The sequence below is a fragment of the Notolabrus celidotus genome, chromosome 13 (assembly GCF_009762535.1).
Source record: "Notolabrus celidotus isolate fNotCel1 chromosome 13, fNotCel1.pri, whole genome shotgun sequence".
In the NCBI taxonomy this organism is placed as follows: domain Eukaryota; kingdom Metazoa; phylum Chordata; class Actinopteri; order Labriformes; family Labridae; genus Notolabrus; species Notolabrus celidotus.
The window spans coordinates 12,394,817-12,420,789 of record NC_048284.1 but is presented as its reverse complement, the minus strand read 5'-3'; the positions used below and the strand labels follow the sequence as shown (position 1 = coordinate 12,420,789).

At 40.0% G+C, this 25,973-nt stretch overlaps 1 protein-coding gene across 2 annotated transcripts in view; it reads left to right on the top strand.

The window, feature by feature from the left end:
* Nucleotides 1-25,973, top strand: part of mthfd1l (methylenetetrahydrofolate dehydrogenase (NADP+ dependent) 1 like) — a 52,721-nt gene that overhangs the window by 18,605 nt on the left and 8,143 nt on the right. For both annotated transcript variants that reach the window (XM_034699447.1, XM_034699446.1), the window contains exons 20-26: nt 3,919-4,030; nt 13,172-13,311; nt 13,952-13,993; nt 17,183-17,286; nt 17,481-17,658; nt 21,574-21,681; nt 21,783-21,935. In XM_034699447.1, coding sequence (XP_034555338.1) covers nt 3,919-4,030; nt 13,172-13,311; nt 13,952-13,993; nt 17,183-17,286; nt 17,481-17,658; nt 21,574-21,681; nt 21,783-21,935 — 837 coding nt within the window. The remainder of the gene's footprint in view (nt 1-3,918; nt 4,031-13,171; nt 13,312-13,951; nt 13,994-17,182; nt 17,287-17,480; nt 17,659-21,573; nt 21,682-21,782; nt 21,936-25,973) is intronic.

Genomic DNA, 25,973 nt, shown 5'->3' with positions numbered 1-25,973 from the left:
ATATCAAATTGCACTGTTTTGAGCTGATATTTTTGTGGGGTCTACTTTTCTTTTGGAGCCAGCATCAAGTGGACACTCTTGGAACTGCAGTTTTTTTGCACTTCTCTTGCGCTGTCAGATGAGTGTCCCAGTCTGTGTGCTTTTTTTGTCTTACAGTGTAGAGGTGTTGTGGTTTAGCAAAAGTGACACAGCCAAAGATCAACATGCTCACACATGGTGCTGTTCTGTCCTGCTGACCCCTCTGTTAACACAGCAACAAAGCAACAGCACCACCATCCCACCTGTCTGTCCTTTACACACAATAACCTTTTTGTATTGCAAGTCTGCACCCATCACACCATTGTACATTTCATACTGATCCCACTGCAGTGTAACATTGCTGTCCTAGTGTGTGAATTAACATTGCATTACAGAGCTGTGGGAGCATGAGAGGTAAACACACAGCGGAGGCTTCACACGCACACTCACACTCACACTCACACTCACACACTCACACACACACACACACACACACACACACACACACACACACACACACACACACACACACACACACACACACACACACACACACACACACACACACACAGTGATTCCATCTCAGACCTGTAATGCTACTGTTGTTACCCCTGAAGCCGGCACAGCAGTGGGGCAACTTGGTCCCAACATCACGCCTCTGTGACTCATCGCTTACACTTTAAGGAGGACGAGAAGGGAGAGTAACTTTTCCTTCCTTCAAGTCCGACTGAGACTTTTGAGATCCATCTAGGTGTTGCATATTTTCAGGGTTCGGGATCAGAAATAGTCCGTATTTGTTTGGAGGAGTGGAAGTGACTCTTTTCTCCTTTAATCCTGCGTTACTTGTTTGGTCACCTCGTGGCAGGGCCTTGTGTTTTAACCACCGTCTTTCTGCACAAGCTGAGTGTGTTTTTCTGTCGCATTGATTGAACTCCTTCAAGTTGGAAGTGTTTGCAGTCATGCCTCGTCTAACACCCCTGTGTTTTGGTTGAAGGGCTATTTTTCGTTTGTTTGTTGTGTTTTGGTTTTGCACAGAGAGCATGATTACACGGCCTTGCCTCTGGGTGGAGAAAATAAACACTGCCTGGGTGTTTTCAGGGGTGTAGAGGGGATGTCGCGTTGCACGCTGCAGAGATTTGGTCACTTTCTGTTTTTTTCGGGAGGAAGCGTTGCGGTGGTGTTGTGTGAAACGGTTTCCTGCGTGGGTTTCCTGTGATTCTGGTCAGGGGGACTGATGCTGGGATTGAGCGGGCCTCAGAGCTCCATGAGAATTTTCCGTCCAGCTTGACCACCCGTGCCCTTTGTGCCCTCTTCACTTGTGACTGTGTGTGTGTTGAATACAGATGCACACATGAGAATACAGCGGGCATATGGAGGCTGGTGTGTGTGAGAGAGAGGATGCTTCTCTGTGTTGTTTCAGACGGGGTGAAGTTTGGAGGAGATACAGCAGGAGAGGAAAGGGGATACACTCCCTGTGTACGTGTCTGTTAAGCTAACCTCAGCCACTCTGTGCGTTTTTCAGACATCCTGTCTATGTGGAGCTTTACTCAGCTTGATGCATGTATCTGTGCTGCAGAGAAATGTAGGTAAAGTCAATCAGACTTTGCCCTCAGCGTTTCATCATCGCTGTAGTGTTGGTCTGCAGCTGGGACAGAGGACAGTGAAGGAAATGCATAGACAGAGGAAACAGTGACATGATCTCTATTTTCCTGTTTGTCTCATTTCCCTCGTCCTCATAATCCTCCTGTCCACCGGTTGAAAAGGTGACACACTGGACTTGTCATTTATCGCAACTTTCACCACTCTGACGCCTCATTTGTGTCTCTTTTTCCCACATGTACGAACAGGGAAAAAGTGTTAACTGGAAAACCGTGTATACTGTGACGTGTGCTGACTTTCCATTGAAATGAATGGATAACAGCACTAAAAGGATGTTTTTTATCATAATGTTGTTCTCTTGTTCTTTCTTCTTGATCTCCCTTTTTCTTTTCTCGCTGTTAAATGCTACTGTAGCAGTTTACTGTAGATGAAAGCAAAGCGTCCACGTTTGTCAGGGCCGATTGTTAAATGGCTGATTTACTCCTCAGAGGGGAGGCTGTTTATGCAGGCAGAGGGAGAGGTATGCAAACAAAAGCTTACAAAATCATGCACTGCCTTCCTGTCCTTCCTTTTTCCTCCCTCTCAAGGAATTCACGTGCACGGTGTTACAGTGGCTTCCATAGTTTTCTTCATGGGATGTTTTCTCAATAACTTCCCTCTTAAAAGTTGTTCATTAGTGCATTGGAAGGATTTTCATCTTGAGGGGTCAACCTTTGCCTTCTCTGATGCATTGCCATGGCAAAGCTGGATGCACACAGTAAATCATCTTTGGGTAATTTAGAGATCAGAGTCAGAGGAATATAGCCTGCAGACCTTTTAGGTGGTTCTGCTGCTCCTGCTAACTGCAGAGAGGACCATCGGGTGCCATTGTTTGAAATCAGTGTGATAGTTTTTCCCATGACACAACAATGCAGAAATCCATCCATCCATCCTTCCATCAATCAATCCATCCATCCATCCATCCATCCATCCATCCATCCATCCATCCATCCATCCATCCATCCATCCATCCATCCATCCATCCATCCATCCATCCATCCATCCATCCATCCATCCATCCATCCATCCATCCATCCATCCATCCATCCATCCATCAATCATTTTTTGTATGGTGTCAAGTCACAACAAACAAACACGTCAAGATCCTTTTACAAACATAGCAGGTCTCGGCTTTACTCTGTTATGTTATTTACAAAGACCGAACATCAAGACAGGGTAAAACTCAGTCTTATCTCATCTTAATCCACCATGAGCATTACACCTCACAGTATTTAGCTAGTTACAGCCACGAGGAAAAACTTCCTTTTAACAGGCAGAAACCTCAAGCAGAACCAGAGTCATGTTAGACAGCAATCTGCCTTGACTGGGTTGGGGTTGGGAAGAGGGATAATGAGGAAAATAAGAAACAAATTAACATTTAATTTTTACGGAAAGGGAATGTACCAAATACTGGAAGTGATCGAGGGAGGGGTCATTTAGTTTGTTTTGATGGAGAGAAACCAAACGGAGAAGGACATGGTTTACATACTAGGACATCCTTGGGTCTCAGAGAGAGGTGTCAGACCTCAGATGAAAAAGCATCATGTCACCAGAAAAGCTTCATCATGTGTCAGAATTCAGATGAAACGGCCTCAGACCACATAGCCTCAGGCTAAACGGAGTCCAGCTAAAAGGAATCAGACTTAACGGTAAAAGTGTTCTGTCATTTGTAAAATTGTCTCCAACTTTGTAAAAGTGTTTCATCTTTTGTAAATTTGTTTTCTTAAATGTAAATTTGTTTTGGCCTCGGTAAAAGTGTTTGCTGAAGTAATTTTGGTTTATAAAATGTAAAAATGTTTTCCAAAATGTAAATTTGTCTCCAACTTTGTAAAAGTGTTTCATCTTTTGTAAATTTGTTTTGTCCTTCAGGGCCAGCGTAGTTACAAGCTCTTGTCAAAGTTACTGCAGATGCCTAAATGTCTGTCTGACTCGTAAATCAGCGACAAGTTCTCTTTCAGTTTCTGTGAACGTGTCCAGCCATTGGGTACTCATCCAAACCAGCTTGAGAAGAAAGCCTGGCCCACAGTCAGGCTGATGCGCCGGTCAAGCCCCTCTTAACTTGAACTGTTTAGTCACTATGGGTCGAACAGCCTGGCAGCCAAAGTGCGTCCACACTTCAGTATTTATTCTGGATGTTTCTTAAAGAAGTTGAATTTAGAATGAAAGAGCTGATCGGTCAAACTCAGTCGGATGAGTTTCTTGGTGTTACTATTGTTTTCTAAACTCCTCCTGCGTGTTTGTGTGCCTCTTTAATTGTCACAGGGTACGCCAGTGTTTGTCCACGCTGGGCCCTTCGCCAACATCGCCCATGGCAACTCCTCGGTGCTGGCAGACAAGTTAGCTTTGAAGTTGGTCGGACGGGACGGCTTTGTGGGTAAGAGCACACATCCCGCACGTACTCATCTCACACACACACACACACACACACACACACGCAAAACCAAGGTAGATACAAGACCGCAGAACCTCAACATGTAAACTACAGAGCCCAGATGTGGAGGGATATAAGGTTCAAACTGTAACTCAGAAATGACTCCAGCACTGAACATCAACTTGCTTCCCCCGCTGTTACAACCTTTGGCCTACATTCATCTCAATTTTTGGTTCTGGCTTTGCTTCTCCATTCCAAAGTCCACTCCTCTGGTGTCTTGCTACTGCGCAACTTTCTAGGAAACATGTGGAGAGATTGCATAAAAAAAACACGCACACACAGGAGAGAGGAAGGAAGCTGGTTGATAATCTTAAGAGTCCCTGGAATGCCTCAGAGTAAACCACACTAATCCCTTCAACGTCAAAGCATACTTGAGTATTTCCATTTTTATCTGTCTATCTATCCCGCTGCTTGCTTTCTGTCGTCTTTTACTTTGGCTGCAGAAATATGCAAAGAATGTGTGTGTGTACATGTGTGTGTGTGTGTGTGTTGTTGGGTCTGTGAAGTTGTCAGTTGCATTTGATGTCCGTGGAAATCTTGTCCAGGCTCGTATTAAAGTGCACGTGAAACAGGGTTGACTCTTTATGCCCAAACAGAATCTACTCAAGCTGTCATACGTGAGCTCTGAGCAGGAGTGGAGGCAGCGTAGGCAGAGAGTTGGATTTCACAACACTGGATCCGAGAAGCGGGAAGGCTTGTTTTCCATCTGTCCGTCTCGTTCCCTCCCTTCCCTGTCTGTCTGTTTGTTACCTGACTCCCAGGTATGCCAGGAACTCGACCACCCTCCTCTTCCTCCCGCTGCAGCTGGGATGCATGTACCCCCCTCTTACTACTCCTTTCCTTTCTGGCTCTTTTCTCTGATGCCATGAACTTTGCCTTCTTTAACTGTCACCACTGGAAGAATAACAACTCAACAGTGAAGTCAAGAAGTGAAATGTTCTGCATATAAAGTCTTATTTTGAGAATAAGTCCAGTTTATTTAATAACTTTTAATAACTTTTATTTTACACAATCAATATCTTAGAATTTGATTGAGCCCATCTGTTTAAAATAAGTAACTGGCTGGATTTGATTACGTAAACCTCTTTAATTCTTATTTATCAACTATGTCAAGCCCATAAGGTCTACATTAATAGTTAATAGTTAAGAGTTAAGAGTTAATAGTTAATAGTTAAGAGCATAGGCGTGGTTGGCCTAGTGGTGTAAGAACGCGCCCGATATACAGAGGCCACAGTCCTCGTCCCAGCAGTCGCAGGTTCAACTCCCGGCCTCCACCATTTACTGCATGTCATCCCCCACTCTCTACTTCCCACATTTCCTGTCTCTTTTCAGCTGTCCTATCATAAAGGCACAAAAGCCCCAAAAACATAACTTTATAAGAACTGAGATTGGAAAGCAGTCGATGGTTTACTACAGCATGCATCACTGTATGTGCGGTAGTTCAGTGGCATGTCCCAGCAGCTAGACTCCTCCAGTATTTTTCACCAGTCTACCACTCGTCTTCCAAACACATACAAATGTTTCCTAACAGTAGGTACTCTTCTTTCTTTGAGAACAAGAGTAGATTTAACCAGTATGCTCATAACAAACCGTACCTCAGAAATGTGACCCCACATTACATCACAACGTGCCAAACGCCTATACCAATCATAAACATGACGAAGAGAAACGGCCAACGCTACGTAACAACATGTTAGCCATTCAAAGTATTTCAACAAAGCAAAGGTTTCTATGATGTCATATATCTCTCTGCTCTTGCCATATTTTCAAATTAACAGTAAATGACAGTGTAGTTTGATTGATTGATTGATTGATTGATTTCAATCAATCAATCAATCAATCAATCAATCAATCAATCTATAAAGCTTTATTCATATGGTACCTTTCATACAAATAAAATGGAATTCAAAGTGCTGCACAGCGATTGAAACAAGAAATTAGCTGAAGTAAAATAATGGCAAAACATAGGGGCGCTGTTGGCCTAGCGGTCTACGTATAGAGACTACAGTCCTCGTCGCAGAGGTCGCCGGTTTGACTCCCGGCTGGTCGACCATTTGCTGCATGTCCTCTCCCACTCTCTTCTCCCCAGATTTCCTGTCTCACTTCAGCTCTTCTATCATAAAGGCACAGAAGCCCCAAAAATATAGCTTTAAAAAAATATTTATGTATATATGAATTATTTTCAAATGATTTAAAGTTAAGATTTTATCATCAAATCAAACTTTGGTATATCTATGAAACCATATAAACACTAGTTCAAGCAGAAACATCTGAAGATTATTTTGAGTGGTGTAGAGCTAGAAATGTTTGACACACTGAAAGTATCACCATTTGTACGAGGTCATTTAGCTAACAGCCCAAAGGATTTGTTGCTTTAGTTCAGGGGAGGCTTTGTGGTGTGGGAAATGTTACAGTGAGCTGTGAGCGAGGGGGTTATCTGTTTGTGATCCTCTAGACGGTTAATGATGCAAGAATCCCCAACATCTGGCATGTGGAATTCATCCTCCTGCAGACCCCCTTCCCACTGCAGCATTTCTCTATTTTAACCCCAGATTCCAAAGTGACTTAAAAAGCCACAATAAAACAGAGACTGATGAAGCATGGCCGTGAGTTTGTTCTTACAAATCCACAAAATCTTCCCTGAGTTCAGAACAAGTTCATGTGCTTCGTCTGCCACAAGAGAGGAGCTTCCAGAGATAATTAAACCGAGCTGTATATTACTTAGAGGCACTTTGGTGTGGTTACAGCAGTCTCAAGGACTTCAAGAACAATTTAGCTTCATTATAATTTAGGGAACATTTTTGGGCCAGGGTTGCTTTCATTATTTTATCCAATCCTTTAATTACATTGCCTCGATCATAAGGATTAGGACGTGGAAACGTGTGAGAGCAAAAAGAGTTTAGATTGATTTATTGTGGTCCCCGGTATACACCATCAATAACGTGTCTATGTCCTGGAAGTTGTATAGTTTATTTTTTGTTCTTTCTTACTTTTATTTTAGATAAGCCTTTCAAAACTAAGAGTGTTGAAATAGTTGATGTGAATACGTCAAAAATAAACAACTTTTGCAATTGTTGCATTCATGTAAATACGTGATTTCTGGTGCTGAATTGAATGACTTGACCTGAAGCCCTTTGACCTGCATTCACTGATTTTAAGGGTCACTCGGATGCCATGGGAAAAAGTTGTTACTGACATATTTCTACCTTTCAAAGCAAAGAAATGCTTAATTGGACTTTCAATGAATTCTGAGGATTTTGATAAGATGGTCCTCCCAGCACTTTGTGTCATATTGACTATCCTTTCACTTCCATTACAGTGTGCTCTGAGTACCGAGATAAGGTCTCTGGGTCTTAGTCTTTGGAGATGGAGAAGTTTAAAACACAGGATTTTTTACAGCTCCTGTATCCTTTGAAACACAACTTCCTGCTGTGTTTTCAAACAAGATAGATTAAACAGTTGAGAGAAAAGCAGTACCAGGAACTGTCAGCTCATTATCTAGGTTTCACTGTTGTAGAACAGTACAGCTGGGCAGTCTCTTTGATGTTTTACTGTATTTGACTACTTTCAAGTCTCTTCTTCAAAATCCTTTTTTGATTGGGGAAGACATGCAGGACATGGTCGCGACCAGGAGTCAAACCAGTGACCGGGAGTCAAACCAGCGACCTCTGCGACAAGGACTATAGCCTCCTGTATGTGGGCCTCTTAGACCGCTAGGCCACCAGTGCCCCAAGTAATTGATATATTTTTGAATTACTTTTAAATTTTGTTTCCTCAATTTTTCTGTGCAACTTTCTGCTTTTTTTTTTTTAGCTGATCGGCTTTTTTGAATTGGTGTGTATGTGGTTTCCGGCTCTTCCATAGTCAGCCTCAAACAGATCCTTGATGAACTGCCGTTTTTAGCACTTCCGCATTGGACTCATATTTTTAGACCGGAGGTTGCGCTTGATGTACACTCATACTTCTTCTGATGCCTCTATAAGTCAGAGCACTAGTTAGGCCACCCCGGTTAAAAAAAGTCTGGACATGACCCTGGCAACAAACGCATCAGTGCAGCTGTGCCCCCATGGAAAATACAGCATCTAGATTGCAGATGGATGCATTAACCAACTAGTTGGTAGAGGAACGTTTTTTTTTGCGGATTCAATGATAATATGATAAAGGCCAAAGTAAAAATGACATAAATATTTGCTAATTTTCAAAAACTGCTCCTTCCTGAAGTTAGATATTGCAAGTTGATCTTTTGGGGATCTGGTCCCCTTTTTTTTAACATATAAAACCATCCTAAGACACCTCAGTCTCTGCTAAACAGTGGAGGACAGTTTTTACTATTTTATCATTATTCATAACAGCTGGTTAATCGAGTCAATCATTAACAGAGGAATCAATAACATGGTTAGTTTCGTTGAAGCCTGACTGAGTCCAATACGTTTTAATTTATAAAAACCTAGATTGTCATGTTGCTGTAACCTACTTTCCACTCCTGTTGTTGATGTTTCTATTGGCATGGATGTTCATACCCATGCAAAGCTGATAGTTACACCACCAGCTGTTTTTCTAACATCAGTATCAACCTCTTCTTCTGCTCCTGCTGCTCTCTGGACAAGGTCAAGGCTGTCACACAGAACAGGAAACATGCAAGTGTTTCCTAAATGACATCCTCTGGGGTCAATCCCCTGCTTGTTGTAATGTCACATTGTCATTATACACCCACTGTCTCTGTTTCCACTCTCTTCCCTTCTGCTTTGCCCTGATTTAATGCACATGGGCTTGGTTTGCGGGAGAGCATCACATTTGTGGAAATATTCCGAAGAATGTGATATTCATTGGCAGGCTTGTTCTGCATTCGCAGCCAAACCTCTCGTGTGGTGCTAACGAGAAACAGGACGCTCGCTGGGTTGTCTCTGGCCGGAGAGTGGAGTAACATTCTTGCGCTCGTCCCTCAGGCTTTATTAGGTCCTCTTCAGTCGGAGAGATGTGTGACGATGGAGATGATTTAGTCAGGACCCCCCAAAACCACAACTTCAGCTTGTGCCAGGATTGATGTTTATATTCCCTGAAATTCCTCGATGTCCTTCGTCTTCTCGGATTTTTCTTGTCCCCTTGTCTCTCTCTCTCTCTCTCTCTCTCTCTTTCTCTCTCTCTCTCTCTCTCTCTCTCTCTCTCTCTCTCTCTCTCTCTCTCTCTCTCTCTCTCTCTCTCTCTCTGCGTCACTTCTGCCCCTCCCTTCACGTTGATGCTTTTGCTTTGGTGAAAAAAATCATCCTTTCTCTTCTTCTCAGAATGCAAAAAACCACACAGAGTGAAGCATTTCTTCATGGAAACACTTGTTTTCTGAGTAAAGTGCTTCGTCAAGTGTCAGCCACAAGCTCATAAAGCTTGGGTTAATCTTCTCTCACCAAAGCCCACTTCAGTCATGATCACGAACAATAACTCATTTTCAACGTTCACTTCTTTCTTTAACTTCTGGAACAATTTATTCAATAAAACAAACTGAATCTATTCTTCTGTCCAGATGATAACAGAAGAGATTTTCCATCCTTTAGAAAGTGATACAAATCATCCCTCTATCCTTGACATCTTTACTGCGCTCTATAAACCTATATATATAAACTATATAAATCTCTGCACACATACCCTGCATCTAAAAGACATGCTCATAATTCATCTTAGTCATTTCAGTGATTTCCTTACAGGCTTCCTTGTCATGTTTCATTATCATCCTTTTAATGAAATTAAATGTTTATGGGGTCATCTATTGGTCATTGTGTCCCACACGTAGACTGCCCACACGCAGACTGCCCACACGCAGATCACACAGACGAAGCGTGAACACAGCTGGTGGTGTTCACTTTCTTTCAACAACACACTCTGGTAATGAGTCGAGTCAGTCGTGCTGGACGGATTAAAAGAAGATGTTGGAATAAGAAAGTTTTGGCCTTCTCTCCAGTTATAGCGAGGGACTTGTGCTCTCTGAATATCAAAACATATAGATCTTTATTAGATTAATACACTTGTCATGTCACTGTTAAACCTTGGCCGTTAGACCAGAGAACATTTTCACTCTTTCTCCCTTTACATTGTGGAGTATTTTCTAATGTATCAATAAGCTTTTGACACATACAGATAGCTAATCTTGTTTTACAGGTTTGTGGGAGGAATCAAAACTTAAGCCATGGCTGCAAGCTTCACTGACCAAACCCTTGCATCCTTAGTTCATGTTGAGGTTTGATGCGTGTGGGTGTTGCGCAGCTCCAGAGTTTTTTGCAGCTTGGATCTATCAGACAATGACTGCTCAAAATGGCTTGGATGCCTACCAAATTTCATCTCTCGAGGGGCGCCATTGCCTTCACAGTTTTAGTGTGCACCCCATATACAGAGGCTGTGAGTCCTTGCCACAGCAGTTGCTGGTTAGACTTTAGACTTCAGACTTTATTGTCCCCTTGGGGAAATTCTTTTCCACAGCACCTTTCCACAGACAAAGACAAACATAAGAACATACACTGTAAGCTCAACAAACTGTCCACAAAGACATCAACACTAAGACAGAGTTGTATAATTCAGCGAGGCCTGTTGTTCAGGCTCACTTTAACAGCAGGGATCAGGCTCTTGCCAAGGCGAGCCCTTCTGCACCTTAGTGCAGTTGCTGGTTCAACTCCCATCCTCGACCATTTGCTGCATGTCTTCCCCCTCTCTCCAATCCCCTGTCTGTCTTCAGCTGTCCTAATCAATAAAGGTGAAAATGCACCAAAAAATAAAACTTAAAATTTCACATCTCCATGTGAAGCAGCCTCCAGGGGGTGCTATTAAGCAACTTTGCCACGCCCATATCCAAGTCTCATGAATTACCACTTCTTTTTTTACCAGGCCTGATGCACGTACCAAGCAAGATTATTATAGTTTTGTATTTTTCATTAGTTTTTATTTTTATGTCGTTTTGACCTTTTGTTTTCAATTTCAGTTTAGTTTTAATTTGTTTTTAAAGCGAGTTTGCTGGTTTAGTTTAGTTTTTATTTTTTGAAAATGCTTAGTTTTAGTTTGGTTTTTATTAGTTTCAGTATTAGTTTTAGTCTTTTTTGTAATATGGGTTAGTTGTCAGGGGCGAGATTCAAAAAGGTCACAAAAAGCATTGTGTAATAAAAACTCAAAACATACTATTTTCAAAAATTTTATCACACTACGACAGATGAACAACAATCTACATAAAACAATACAATGTGTCACTCAGTGTTATATTGTATTTAACAAAAAAAATGGTCACAACAACAACAGTACATAAAACATATAATACTGAGTTTATGTATGAGATAGATTGACAAAGACGAAAACTTACATGTTCGCTATAATTTTAGTTCATTTTAGTTAGTTTTGTAAACTCACAATACAGTTACAGTTATCTTATTTTTTAAGCCTTGTTTTTATTATTATTTCAGTTAACTAAAATGTTTTTTCACCTCTTGTTTTCATTATTTCGTTAGTTTGTGTTAGCGATAATAACCTTGGTACCAAGTCTCATGAGGTTGGAGCGTGTTTAGCCTCTCAAAATTGCTGATTTAAGCATCAAGTTTTGAATAATAATCCTTTAGCTTTCATCAGGGATCTTGCACCTTTTGGAGCCTCGGGTCCTTACTATTCCTTTAACTTGGAGGCTTTATTGGTCGCCTCTGGTTTCATCAAATTCTTATTTGGCTTGAAAGTCAGGCAGAGATTAATTTGCAATCAGTACAGCTTCTGTGATTTAATTTAACAACCTACTAACAGCAACAGAGCGCACCTGTACGGACATATAGAAGCTTTTGGTTGTGTTTGTGTAGTCTCTGTCTCAGCCTTCAAGGGTTTCAATGTCAGGGTTTAAACTGTGCTTAACACAGCACTAAATCAGACGATTATGAGAAGTTGTTAAAACATCACAAAAAAAAAAATCCTGATTCCAGTTTTGGTTCATGAGCCCAGAGTTTTAGGACAGCAGTGTCACACGTCATACCAGGTAGACTATTTGCTTAGTTTGGAGCTTGTTCAAGAGGCTCTCTGTCTCTTTAACACCGAACCCATTTCTCCCTACAGTCTACAGAAAGAGACAATGTCTGACTCATCTCTTATCTCCATGACTCTTTAAAGATATCTGACTGAACTTGTATAGATTTCAAGTTTCTGGGAGATGAATGAATAAGATATTTGAAATGCTTAAATGTAGTTCTGTTTCCTTGAGCTTCATTAAGCTTCACTGTAGAGGTGTGAAAAAATACAGATACAGCAATATATCGTGATATTTTGATTTCAGATATAATATCGATTGTAGCGACTACAAAGAGCCAAAAGCCGCTGAGAGGCTGACGTTGGGCCTAGTTATTGTCGGAAGCGCTAAAAGCAAAAATCACTAATGCACAAAAAGTAAGTTTAACCTTTTATTAACGAAAAAGGATAATCAACTCATGATAAAGTGCACAAAACAGAAAATAGCAAAAATAAGTGATAAATAGCTGTCAACGGAAAGTAGGGAGACCCAGCTCATCCCCTCTCTACCTGCAAAACAAAAGAACACAGGTGGCCTAAATGGACTCAATATTCCCGCTCCTAACACAACATGACCCGTAAACAACCTAATTGACTGATCCCACAATAAACCATATCTTAAACAAACAACAAAAATAGCACCTCAAAAAGTATACAAACGATATCCTACCCTAAACCTCAAAATAACAATATAAACACTTGAATCCCTTCATGGCGCCAACATCAATATTTCAACTCTTAATATCGATTTTTTTTTTGTAAAAATTAAAATTCAGATTTTAGCCAAGTTGGAACTAAAATACGACTTCAGTATTTAAAAAACAATAAAGTGGAAAAGTTGTTTTCAATCAAATAGTTTTGACTTAATTTGTTCTTTCAGTTTTGAGTAATATTGTGTGATTTAAATATACACCATCTCTATTTTTGTCTTAGTTAACTGTGTAGAATATCGCAATATATCACAATATTGTGATATTGTGATATATTGTCATACTATCGTATCGTGATGCGTATCGTATTGTGAGGTTCTTGCCAATACTCACCCCTACTCCCCTGTCTGTTCCTGCTCAGTGACAGAAGCTGGTTTCGGCGCAGACATCGGGATGGAGAAGTTCTTCAACATCAAATGTCGAGCTTCAGGGCTGAGACCGAACGTGGTGGTGCTGGTCGCCACTGTCCGAGCGTTGAAGATGCACGGCGGCGGACCCAATGTAAGTCATCTATACACAGTTTACAAAACAACAACAGCACTGTAATGTAATGGATCACCTCATTCCTTCTTCATTCTTCACCTAATGAAGCCTTACAGTCTGACTTTTACCCAAACATTTTATCTGATCTGGCAGAAAAGACGAATCAATCTGACGCTTTCCAAGAACCAATCTTTGTGTAAAAACAATATGTGGCTGTATGCTGTTTCTGTGACCTTTATGTGGACTTCATCCTCTGGGAGGCATCACTTAATCCTCCATCTCTCTTGTAATAGCCTGCTTTCTATGCTTTAACTGTTCTGAATCAGGTGAATAATCCAACCATAGACACTAAATGCAAGCAGCACATTCAAGAGCAAGATATTTCTGATAGCTCAGGCTGTCCTTGAAAGAATGATTGAATAACCCAGATTCACATAACAAATTATAAAAGAAATACGCACATAATTTTCTGGTATTCATTAGATTTACTGGAATAAATGTCCCTAGATTATTCAATTTGTTTTGACTTTTGTTCATGGAATCATTAAAAAGAGTTACAAGACAATATAACAAAGTTTATGTAAATAATTGTGTCATTATTCGCTTTTATGTAACAGATCACTGACATTGGTGACATTTCTTTTTCTTCTGTTTCCAGGTGTCAGCAGGCGCTCCTCTTCCCAGAGAGTACATTGATGAGGTATGAGTTATATAGAAGTGATAAAATGTATGTAAATGTTTAAAAAAAACACTCACTGTGACAAAAAGTTTAAAAATGAGGGTGAAGGGGCATGGATTTAGCCTAGTTGTTAGATGCGCCCATATCGTGGACGGCCTAGGTTCAACCACCTTCCTGCATGTCATTCCCCTACTGTCACAAACTCTCCTGCTCTATCCACCGTCCTTTCTTCTCCAAATAAAGTGTAAAAGCCCCCATGACATAAATTTAAAAAGTTAAACTAGAATAATAGAGTCCCAAGTTGTTAATTTGAGTTAGTACTGTGACACAAATGACAAAGCTGATTCATAATACAGATAACTCATCTGTTCACTGATTACTTTTTTTGATCAAGTTTTTTCAAGGTTCTTTATTTATTTCTCAGTATGTGATGATTTAAATCTGTAAGCCTGGATACAAGTTTACGTGAGTTTATTTACTTTAAGTTTATTTACATTCCTTCACTGATTTATCGTCCCCCTGAATGGGTACGTGGGTATGTACGTGGGTATGTAGATATATGTTTCAAAATGTTTTCCTGTAGGCGAGGGTATACATATAAATGTATACAGATGTATACGAGAATGATCCTATTTGTTTACCAATCCCGGCACACTACCTTTATTCACAATGGCATTGCCAAGCTTTGAATTTTCTTTTACAAAATATGTATTTCTCTCACCACTATGATCACCTCAAGAATGTTTAGACAACTGTCTTATACCTGTTTTATGTACCTCTTTACTTTCTGAAAAAATGCTTTGTTACTTTAAGTAGCTGCAAAACATGTTTAAAATTGTACTTAATAAAAACTTTAAAAAAAGTTAAACTAGGGAGAAAAGGGGCGTGGTTGGCCAAGAAGTTAAAGCGTGCGTAAAGTCCTCGTTGCAGCAGTCACTGGTTTGACTCCCTGCCTTGACTATTTGCTGCATGTCTCTCTGATCCCCATATTTCCTGTCTCTCTTCAGCTGTCCTATCAAGTAAAGACAAGTAAACCCCCCACCCCACCCCCACCCCAAAAAAAAAGAAAGTAGGGAGTAAAATGTTCCCTGAGCAGTTCTGAGCCTGTTTTATTACATAAGGCTATTAGGTGTAACGTATAAAGGTTGGGATGTTTCTTGGAAATCAAAGCAATTTAAACTCATTGACCATTGCGAGACTCCAATCCTTAACTATCAAGATCATTAACAGAGAGCTATTTGGTGATGTGCCAGGTCTTGTGTTTTTGAACAGGCTTCAGTGGTAATCATGCAGAACTATTATAGGTGCACAGCATCCTCTAAATATGGCTTCCTGACCCTTGACATTCCCACCATGCCTCTTGGGCCTCTTACATATCTGACCCTCCGTGAAGATGTTTAAGAGCAGGATCAATCTATGTGCATTGAAGATGCTGCACAGGTTGATCCTTCAGGTCAGGTCTGTGAAGTAAAAGCCAGGAAAATGCTCAGGAAGTGAGTCATCATTTGACTCATTTATAATATCTATATGTGATGCCATAAAGGAAGTCTCATGCTGTATTCAGCATATCTGCTGCAGGGCGGCAGCTGTGTTCACACGGACATTAAATGCCCCGCCTCTATTCATAGATACCTGTCCCACTAACGTGGTTAAGAGCACTTATTTGATTAACAGCATAAATACAACATGTGGTTTCCAGGCAATTCAGCCTCAGCAAAAATAGAGGTAGGATTCTTTGGATGTGTGTGAGTGTGAGTGTGAGTGTGAGTGTGAGTGTGCGTGTGTGCGTGTGTGTGTGTGTGTGTGTGTGTGTGTGTGTGTGTGTGTGTGTGTGTGTGTGTGTGTGTGTGTGTGTGTGTGTGTGTTCGTGTTCATATCTGGCTGGAATCACCGGTCTTCAGCTGAGTAAATAATGAAGTAGTATAAGTTAATTGGGAAGTCAGTAATGAGAACCAGAAGTACTGAAAAAAACAGAACCAGGGAAATGAATTTATAGACCTGTATGGCCTTACTGCTCTGTGCCCAGGGCTGCACACACACACACACACACACACACACACACACACACACATGCACACACACACACACACACACACACACACACACACACACACACACACACACACACACACACACACACATACTTTACACAAATGGATTTAGCTTTATAATTGGCTGTTCATGTGCTTGGGAGAAACTGGACTTGTCCACACAGTTGTTAGATTGATGAATTAACAACTTTAGCATGAGTCTGATTTATTATAACTTCTTATATAATAGGAAAACTCTTCATTCTGTAGTACAGTACAAAAAACAGTACAACAAAAAAAAACAAAGATGTAGGACCCAAAATGTAGACTAAATAAAAAGGTTGAATAAGTCAATCAATCAATCAATCAGACTTTATTTATAAAGCGCTTTTCATACAATGATATTGTAACACAAAGTGCTGGACATAAAAACAACCTAAAATAGAATAAATTAAGAAAAAAAAAAAGATTTACATAAAAAATAGAAAAGACCCCCCATCCTAATCCCAACCCAGCACCGACCCCAAACCCACCCCACAATCCTAAGGTTAAGAACACAATATATGCAACAATAATAATAAAAAATAAATAAATAAATAAATAAATACAAATAAAAAAGAAGTTGCTGAACGAACTGAGGAAACGCTCTCATGATATCTTAATGAGGAAACACTGGAGGTAGAATAAGATGTTAAAACTCAATACAGGAAATTAAAATCACCAAAATAAAATACATTTCTAAGATAAAAAAACACTTAAATATTTTACCATTAAAATAACATAATATGCTATACTTAAAATAAATAAATAAATAAATAAAAACTGACTAAATTTTAACTAGATTATAAATAAATAAATAAATAAATACAACTGTGTGAGAATGAAACTCTGTTAAAGGCGAGACTAAAAAGGTCGGTCTTGAGTTTGCTCTTAAAAATGTTTAAGCTCTGTGCAGCCCTCAGATATTCAGGTAGGTTGTTCTACAAGCGTGGGCCATAATGAAAAAAAGCTGCCTCACCATGGGTCTTATAAACAAAAAAAACTCTCAAAACCGGGGGTCCTCGTCCATGTTGCTGGACAGGTTGTCCATGTAGTGTTTATGGTTCAGTTAACTGGATTAAGATACATTACAGAAATACATTTCTGACCTTCATGTGTTTGTTGTGTCTTTCTCCTGCAGAATCTGAGTCTGGTTTCAGGCGGTTGCCACAGCAATCTCAGGAAGCAGATCCAAATTGCGCACCAGTTTGGGGTACCAGTTGTGGTGGCACTCAATGTCTTCAAGTAAGATGCATGCTCACACACACACATGCAGAAAAACACCCAGCTCACTTTATTCTCATGAAAATGATGGACTAAACAGTAGTAATGATGTAGCCTACACACTGCTCTGTTAGCTTCGATTGGTGTTTTAACACAAAGTTTGTTGTCATGTCCGCTGAGCATTGCTAACAACATTTCCCTCTGTGATCCCTCAGGACTGACACCCAGGCAGAAATCGACCTCGTGTGTCAGATAGCCAAAGAGTGCGGCGCATCAGACGCCGTGCCATGTCACCACTGGGCGCAGGGTGGGCGAGGTTCAATAGAGCTCGCTCAGGCCGTGAACGAGGCCGCCAGCAAACCCAGCGACTTCCAATTCCTCTACGACATACAGGTCAGAGCAGATTTTATTTTACACATAACACAATCAACTTCAAATCATAACTTGTCTCTGTCATGAATTTTGGTGTTTTATGTTTGATGATGTTTCCTTTTGGACTGCAGCCAGAGAGAGCGTAGGGGTATGAAAACATCAGCTGGTTTGAGTTAGGGAGTTTCAGAGAGTTGTGACTTAAATTAACTGATCTTGTTTCGCTAACGTGTGTGTGTGTGGGTGAGTATGCACCATTTAGAGTACGCATATAGCTGTACACTTAGGAGTACATCAAGAGTTTAATATAAGAAGTCCAGTACAGTCCCAGCACTGTATAATAAGCTCAGTGAAACGGGATGATCAGTAAATCCAGTCTTCATTCTGCAACTCATTACATGTTCACAATGGGGGAGAATCAGTCAAGCTTTATTTATAGAGCACCTTTCATACAAATCACATGCAATTCAAAGTGCTTTACAGCAGTTGAAAAATTTCCCCAAATCAAATATGTAATGACTAACATAAAACATAAATGGATTTAGAAGTAGAAAATGACACACACCAACTGCAATAAAATGTTTATAGATAATCAACAAACAAAAATATTTAATAAAACAATTAAATAAAAGACAAAACATAACTAGTTAAGATAATAAAAAAGGTAAAGATAAATAATACTAATGAAAATGAGTAGAAAGATTTTAAAATTGAAGAGTTCAAAATTAATAAAACAATAGAATATTGAAATAAATACAAAATTATGAATTACATTTAAAAATATGAAGAAATTATATAAATTAATATATATAAATTTATTTAAAAAAAAACTGACACAAAAAAGCCAGACTAAATAGATGGGTCTTTAATTATTTTTAAAAGTCTCAATATTCCCGACTCCTCTCAAGGTTTCTTTAATAGCCCCGGGGGGCAATTTGTCTCTCAGTCAGTGGTGACATAAACAAAACAATACAACAAGTCACACCAACATCAAAACATTTAAAACAATAACCACACAAAAACAATAGCTATGTGGCATCATTAAGCAGGCAACGGACCAGGCCTTGCTGAGGGTCCTGGCTCGGTGAAGGCTTGACATGTCAGGCAGGGGTGTGCCCGTAACCCTGACATGTCAAGGGTTGGGGGCAACATCTCTGAACCTTCAGCATCTTGGAGCGTCGTGGCTGAAAGCAGCATCACCATAAGTTTCTGTTCTGCTCTGAGGAACAACTAAAAGAGAGGATCTGAGAGGCCTTCCTGGTTCATAAACTAAAAGCATCTCTGAGAAGTGGTCTGGAACAAGGCCATGCAGTGCCTTCAAAAAACTACTAGAAGAATTTTAGAGCCAATAGGAAAATAAGCAGAAAGAAGTAGAAGGGGTTAGGGTAAGAGGCTCTTGTTGGAGTGAGGGGGAGTCTCAAGAGGTCTAAGATCAGAGACCCTGTCCATGTAAAAACAGAGAGGTCAACAGAGCATGTGGCAGAAAGCAGCTCACCAGTGGGACTGTTGCTGAGGGTGTCAGGGGATTATGTCACAGGAGGGTGAGAAAACTGTGCAGCAGGTGATGAAAGCAGGGACACAGCATGTGGAGCTTCTCTGTTAGAAGTCTGGTTAGAAGAAACTAAACCCTCTATTTTACAGTTTTTTAAGGGGTAGTGCAATTTTCCTTTTACTGTCAAAATCTAATCAGATGTGTCTTTATATAAAAACTCTGCATGTGGCTGCTACAAAATAGATTTAGCATCTCATCAATCCACTGTTATATAATCTGCATTATTGGTGATATAATCATCCACTGGCAAGCTATAGCTCTGAAGAATTGGTTTTCATGTGTCAAAATAAATAGAAGGAGAATCAAAAGGTTTCTCCACCTTGGTCAGACCATTGACTGTATATTCATGTGGACAGCTGATCAAGGGCTCAGTATGTCAGCACCATATTGAGACCCATATTGAGCCTTGGCATGCTCAGAGGTGATCTGGCTGGAGCCACAGGACTGACGCCACGCCCCGTCTGCTAACCAAAACACTACTCATGTGTTAGTCTTTGTTGCGTCTTCTCTCTCCATTCCTCCCTGTTACTCTGCTAATCCGGTAAAAAAAATACAGCAGGATTCATTACTCCTAAAATGGGAAAATATTCTGCATCTAGAAGTCATTCATGTTGGAGGAACTGTGGGAGTGAAGGAACGGATCTCACCACCATATTTTTTGGAACTGTCCAAAATTACTACAATTTTGGTTAAATATTTCAAATATTATGAAACAAATTATGGGATTGTCAATTCCATTAACTTTTTTTTTTCTTTACTTGGGTGACCTGCCAGATGACTTAACTGTGGACACCAAAATATCTCTTAAAATATTTATTATCATTTACATTGTCTTTTTTCTACTATTGTTATTATTATTACTATTATAACATACATATACATGTTTGTTTGTTTTATTTTTTATGTTTATTACTTTTTTTTTTACCTTTTTATTTGTAATTTTCCTGTTGTCAGTTCTATTTTGTAACCTTTCGGATGTCAGGTGGTTTGGGGGATGTTGGCGACAAACATGTTTGTGCATGTACGTGTACATATCTGTTCAAAACTAAGAAAAAACTATACATAAAGTTATAAATACATATATATATACATTTATTATCGCTGCTAAAAAAGCAATCAGGCAGCCGCAAATGGTTGCAAGCAGATCCACCCACAGTACAAAATTGGTTTTGAAATCATCAAAGAAAATCATGAGATGGAAAAAATGACTTTCCCGCTAAGATGTTACAATATTACAATGTCATTTAGCAGACGCTTTTATCCAAAGCTAATTAAAATTAAGAAAACATTTGTACATTACAAGTTGGGACAAATTGACACTATATTTTTTAGAATAGAGGATGTGTGGTGGCTGCTCCCCTTTTTACTGTTGAAAACATTACTAACCTCCATTTTACTGTACAGAACCTATGACACTATGAAACTGTGAATATTACAAGTCTGGCATTAATGTTGATGTTTTTGTTTTGTATTTGTTTTAAGTGATTTAAAAAAATAAAAAAAAAACAGCAGGAGCCCACAGAGCTGCCAATCATGACATCGCATCCCTGAACACTTAAATAACCACTATAATAAGAACTAGCTGCTATGACAGAAAGCACGTTTAAGGAAAATGTATCTGATGTGTATTTTTATTTTCTACATAGACCATGTTCCATCTGTTATAATGGAGGAGGCAGGCTTTAAAACCTATAGTGCAGTTCGACCAAGAGTTTCGGGGTCTTTTAGCCCCCAGAACCACTTTCCTCGGAACTAAAAGGTTCCTGTGCCCCCATTGTTGTCTGCGTTTAGACCGCGAGCTGAAGTCCCGGGTAGATTGTGCAAATCAGACCAATGACATATGGAGAAAAAAAATTATATTCAATAGTATTTTTAAAAATCTTAATAGAAAACTAAACTAGTATGCATTCCCAGGAACTCCCTCTGTGTTTCAACAACTGTGTAAACTTCACAAACACTGTTACATTCAACCGAAAGTCCCAGGACCTTTGAAAAGTACTACCCCCCAAAGCAGGGGCTTTTCAGGGGGGAGATTATCTACCCCTGAACTAAATTTAGACCCTGGTTCCTCTGGTCGACACGCACATAGTTCAGGGGTAAAGTCCCTAGTTCCAGGGTAAAGTTCCTGCGGTCAAATAACGCCTCTATAGTGCAGGCAGTCACCAGGAGGAGCTCTAAAACATGTTTATGTCTTTAAGGGTCCTCAAAGAAAGAATACAAAGAACATTTTAAAGAAAGTAGAGTAAAACAAAGAACACTAGTATATGATGTAATCTGCCTTAGTGCCGCTTTTAGTATCCCTGACCTCATGCTGATGTGTCTACACTTAATCTAATTCTCTGTGACTGAAGTGCTCCTGTGTCTCCGCTGCACTGTCTTTCCTACAGATGCCCATAGTGGAGAAGATCAGAACAATCGCCCAGAGAGTGTATGGAGCTGATGACATCGAGCTGTCTCCTGAGGCCGAGGCCAAGATCGATTACTACAATCAACAGGTGAGATCACCGCTGCTGTAACAACTGACTCATGCAGCTCATCTCTCCTGTTACTCTCTCTGATTTTAACCTCTCTTCTTAATCTGTTTTTCCTGAAACAGGGTTACATTTCATTGCCCATCTGCATGGCGAAGACTCACCTGTCTCTGTCGCACATGCCTGACAAGAAAGGTGTTCCCACTGGATTCGTCCTGCCAATCAGAGATGTCCGTGCCAGTATCGGGGCTGGTTTCATCTACCCTCTTGTGGGAACGGTAGGCACATAAAGTCAGAAAGAGTTCAAAGCAGCAAGCTCCTGCTACATTAACTCTTAAAAGCTTGTTTTATCTGTATTTGGGTCCACTGCTTTTCCTTCACAACCGTGTAACAGAGCCCGTTAGAGCCGAGCCGAGCCGAGCCGGGCCTACTGTAGCCTACCGGTCAGTGATAGGCCCGGGCAGGAAGGAAGCAGCTTCCTGAGTGTTTTTGCCTCCTGCTGTTTCACCAGCGTGCCCTGAGGTTGAGGCTTTGATAGGCTGAGGCAGAGGTGTCAAACACCAGGCATGCTGGGAAGGCATGGCAAGCGGCTTGGTGTGGCGTCTGTCCGCTCTCCCAAAATTGCCTTTGATCTGCAGTGGCCCTCGGAGCCACTGGCACGCTGACAACCCCTTGAACTGTGACTCCTTACCCAAAGGGAGTCTCCGCGTTGCTCTTTGAACTTTTGGGCTTAGTGTCTGTGAGCCCAGCTGATCCAGGGATTGAATTTGTGAAGTTAGACAAAGCAGAAGTCCAACCCAACTTCTGTGTTTGCTTTGTTCTTCAAAAAAAAGTTAGACAACAATGTTTTATATGATAGTTTGAGAAGTAAATCCCCTCTAGTGACCGGATAGAGAACTCTCTTATCCTGATACTGATTTTAAGACACGCTGCTCAGTGAAACATAGAGGGAGAAAATGCATCAGGGGATGCTCACGTCTCTAATATTAGCATGTTTCACATTTTCCTGGATGAAACTTAGCAGAAACATCCACCAACTCTCCAGGAGGTGAAACAATCTGAACCGCAGAGGTCCTGAGGCGATGAGGGCATGAGTGTGAGAGGGAGGTTTTTGGAGGTGGGGCGGGGTGAAGGGTCTCTACAGGGTGAAGAATCAGGAAAGGGCTGATGTCATACTTCAGATATGTTGAGGGAAGGGTCGCTAGCAGAACAATAGATCTCTGTAGAGTTCAAATCGCGTTCGAGCTGCCTCAGTGCTATTAAACTCAAAACAGAACAGACTGCAGACTGTATGCTGTCAGTGGTGCAGACTCATAAAGACTCTCCTCTGTGGCTGGATTTAACACATCGACACGGCTGATTAACGTTAACAAGTTGAAAGTTGACTTCTATCTTTAGCAGAATGTTGAGATCAGATCATGTTTATCTCCTAAAGCCATTGAATGATTATCTTTATTTCTAAGGTGTGAGACCTGATCATGATAATTCGTATGATGTTTACAATGTGACATTCTGAAGTTCACAATGCTCCCACAGGGAAGCTTTGCACAGCCAGATTTTAAACTCCACTTTCCTGTTCACTGTTTGTAAACACAATCACAACCAATAATAGAGAAACACCAATCAAGGCTGTCGTGGAGTACTAATAACAAAACATCTCTGACCTGATGAGAAGTGGACTCTTCTTGACCTCTGAAGGTGTGCTGTGGTATCTGGCACCAAGATGTTAGCAGCAGATCTAAGTTCTGTAAGACGTGAGGCAAGGTTTTCTGTGGATCTGACGTGGTTGTCCAGCAAATCTTGATGATACTGACGAATGACTCCTTTCTTTAAAAGGCAACTATGAGGGATGTAATGTATATACTTTGTTTTTTTAAGAACGTTGATGAGCTAGTTAATTTACGGCTCCTCTTCTACTTACTTTAGGAAATTAATTCTGTTAAGAACATTTGGAGGCCGCATTCTAGTTTATTTTTATTTCTGTGCCCTCCACAGGTGGTGAGGGGGCTAGTCTTTAAATTGGTGAGCATGGCACACTGGAGAGAAGACAGGTCATTTTTTTTTACCTTTATTTAACCAGGAGGTCAATTGAGAACCAATTCTATATATATATATATATACATATATAATAAATAAGCCAAAAAAGATTGTTTCATTTTATTTATTTTGCGTAACAAAAACTTAAAGCAACTTGGAACCATCGGTCACTGGATACTTTTGTTTCACTGCCTGCACGTGTGATGCAGATTCCCTGAACCCCCTGTGGTAAAGACAACAGGACTTGGAAAAGGTTGCAGGACAAACCTGATTTTTAAAGTTTTCAAGATGGATTGAGATTTGGATCCCCAGAATTTTTGTAGAGCTGACTCTTAGAATATTCTGTCTGTTTATTTTGGGACAGATCTGCTTAATGTTAAATATTTGTAAAGACAATGTAGTTTGTTTTTTTTGACATTTAAAGAAAGCTTGTTGCATTAGAACCAGTTATCTATTTCCACAAGCTCACCATTTATGATTTGATCTAGTTCATCCGGATTTTTGTGGGGAAAAAAAAAAAGTTTGTGTCATCAGCGAATAATATTTTATGTTGTACAGATGAGGAGTTAACAAAGTCATTCATGTACAAAATAAAGAGAAGGGGCCCTAAAATAGGACACTGTGGACATGGGTTAGCATGGACACCCTGACTGGTCTATAGCTACAGTCTCATACACAACTAGCGGTGATGCATTGCACATCATATTTGTTAAAGCACTAAATACTCACCTGCTGCGTGACAGATCCCGCCCCCTGACAGGTGCCATGATACAGAGATAATCAATGTTATTAATTTGACCTGTAGTAGTCATAACGTCAAAGCTTATTGGTGCATATTATTGTGACTACTAAAAGCCTGCTGGAAGAAGCATCTTTTTGACTTTGAAATACTAAACATTCAGTCAGAGACTCACTGTGGTTTCGATCTTTATCTCCTTTTAATGCTCCATTAATCTTGAATGGAACAGTTGTTTTCTATAGAATTCAATTTCATAATCCTCTTGTGTGGAAAACGTGCTGTCATTGACCCAGACTCTCCTCCAGAATCAGCGGGGGGTGTAAATCCATCCACATTGTCTCCTGCAGGGCTTCCCCTGACAAAGACACATTGTGTCGGGGTATAATGGAGGGACTTATTTGGCAGAGTGGAGTTTCCAACTTTAGCCTGCGAGTGTTGTGTGTTTTCACGAGTGCCAACTTGTTCTCAGGCTGGAGAGCAGGATGGACAGAACAGCACATCTTTTGTTGCTTTCGGGAACCTTGACAGTTTGTTTTCACATTTTAGCATATTCCTGTATTTGAATGTCCAGCAGACACTTTGTGTCTCTTCTACTAGTTCTGATTTACTTCTCTCCTCCTTCATTTTATTTGAGCAAAAAAGTGAAAGTGTGTCTTTGTTAGAGTGGATAAGAAAGTTTTCTTTATTGACATGTGCATCCTGTTACTCTCTGACCTCATTTCATTATAACTGTGCCTCATTTATATGGCTGTCAGTAAACACATGAAACAGGACCACTGTTTCCTGCTTTCCTGTTTGTCGGTCAGCTGAACATTGTTAAACAAAAATTTATGATATTTTTGATGGACTGATTGATTTAACTCAACTTCATTAAGCACTTTGCATACAAACATGCTGCCCACAGTGGTTCACATGGGAACAAAAAGAGAAGATGACATTTTAAAATGCCTTAAACAATAACAACAGTAAAATCAGTGACATAAAAAAAACATTTAAAAAATTAAATACAATAAATAAGTTCACAGATAGAGTTTCTTTAAAAAATGACTCAGGTTATAAAATTAAAAAATAAGACTCAGATTAAAGCTCCTGTGAGGAACTTTCAGTGTGTTAGTTTTGGCACCCTCCGTCGACAAAGCAGTACTTCCTATTTCTCAGCTGATTTTGTTTTTGTATTTTTATAACAAAATATCTCATCCTACTTTATTTTAACAGTGAAAAGTACACTTCTTAGAAATCTATGCCGCTGATAATATGAAAAAAAGGCTGTTTTGGCAGTGTGCAGTAAATCACTTCGGTTGACACCTACATCAGCCATTTCAAACATTAAAATAATGATTTAGAAATAATCAAGATATACAGTATATTTATTATGTTATTTACTTTTGTGTCTCATAAAGAAGCACCAATAATAATTTTTCTCTGTTTCTTAACCAGCAGGAAAAACTCATCACAGGAGATTTAAAAAGGCAGGTCTTTAATTTCCCTTAAAAAAAAAAAAGAATAAATAAATATGCATTGTCATATTAAAGCTAGGGTT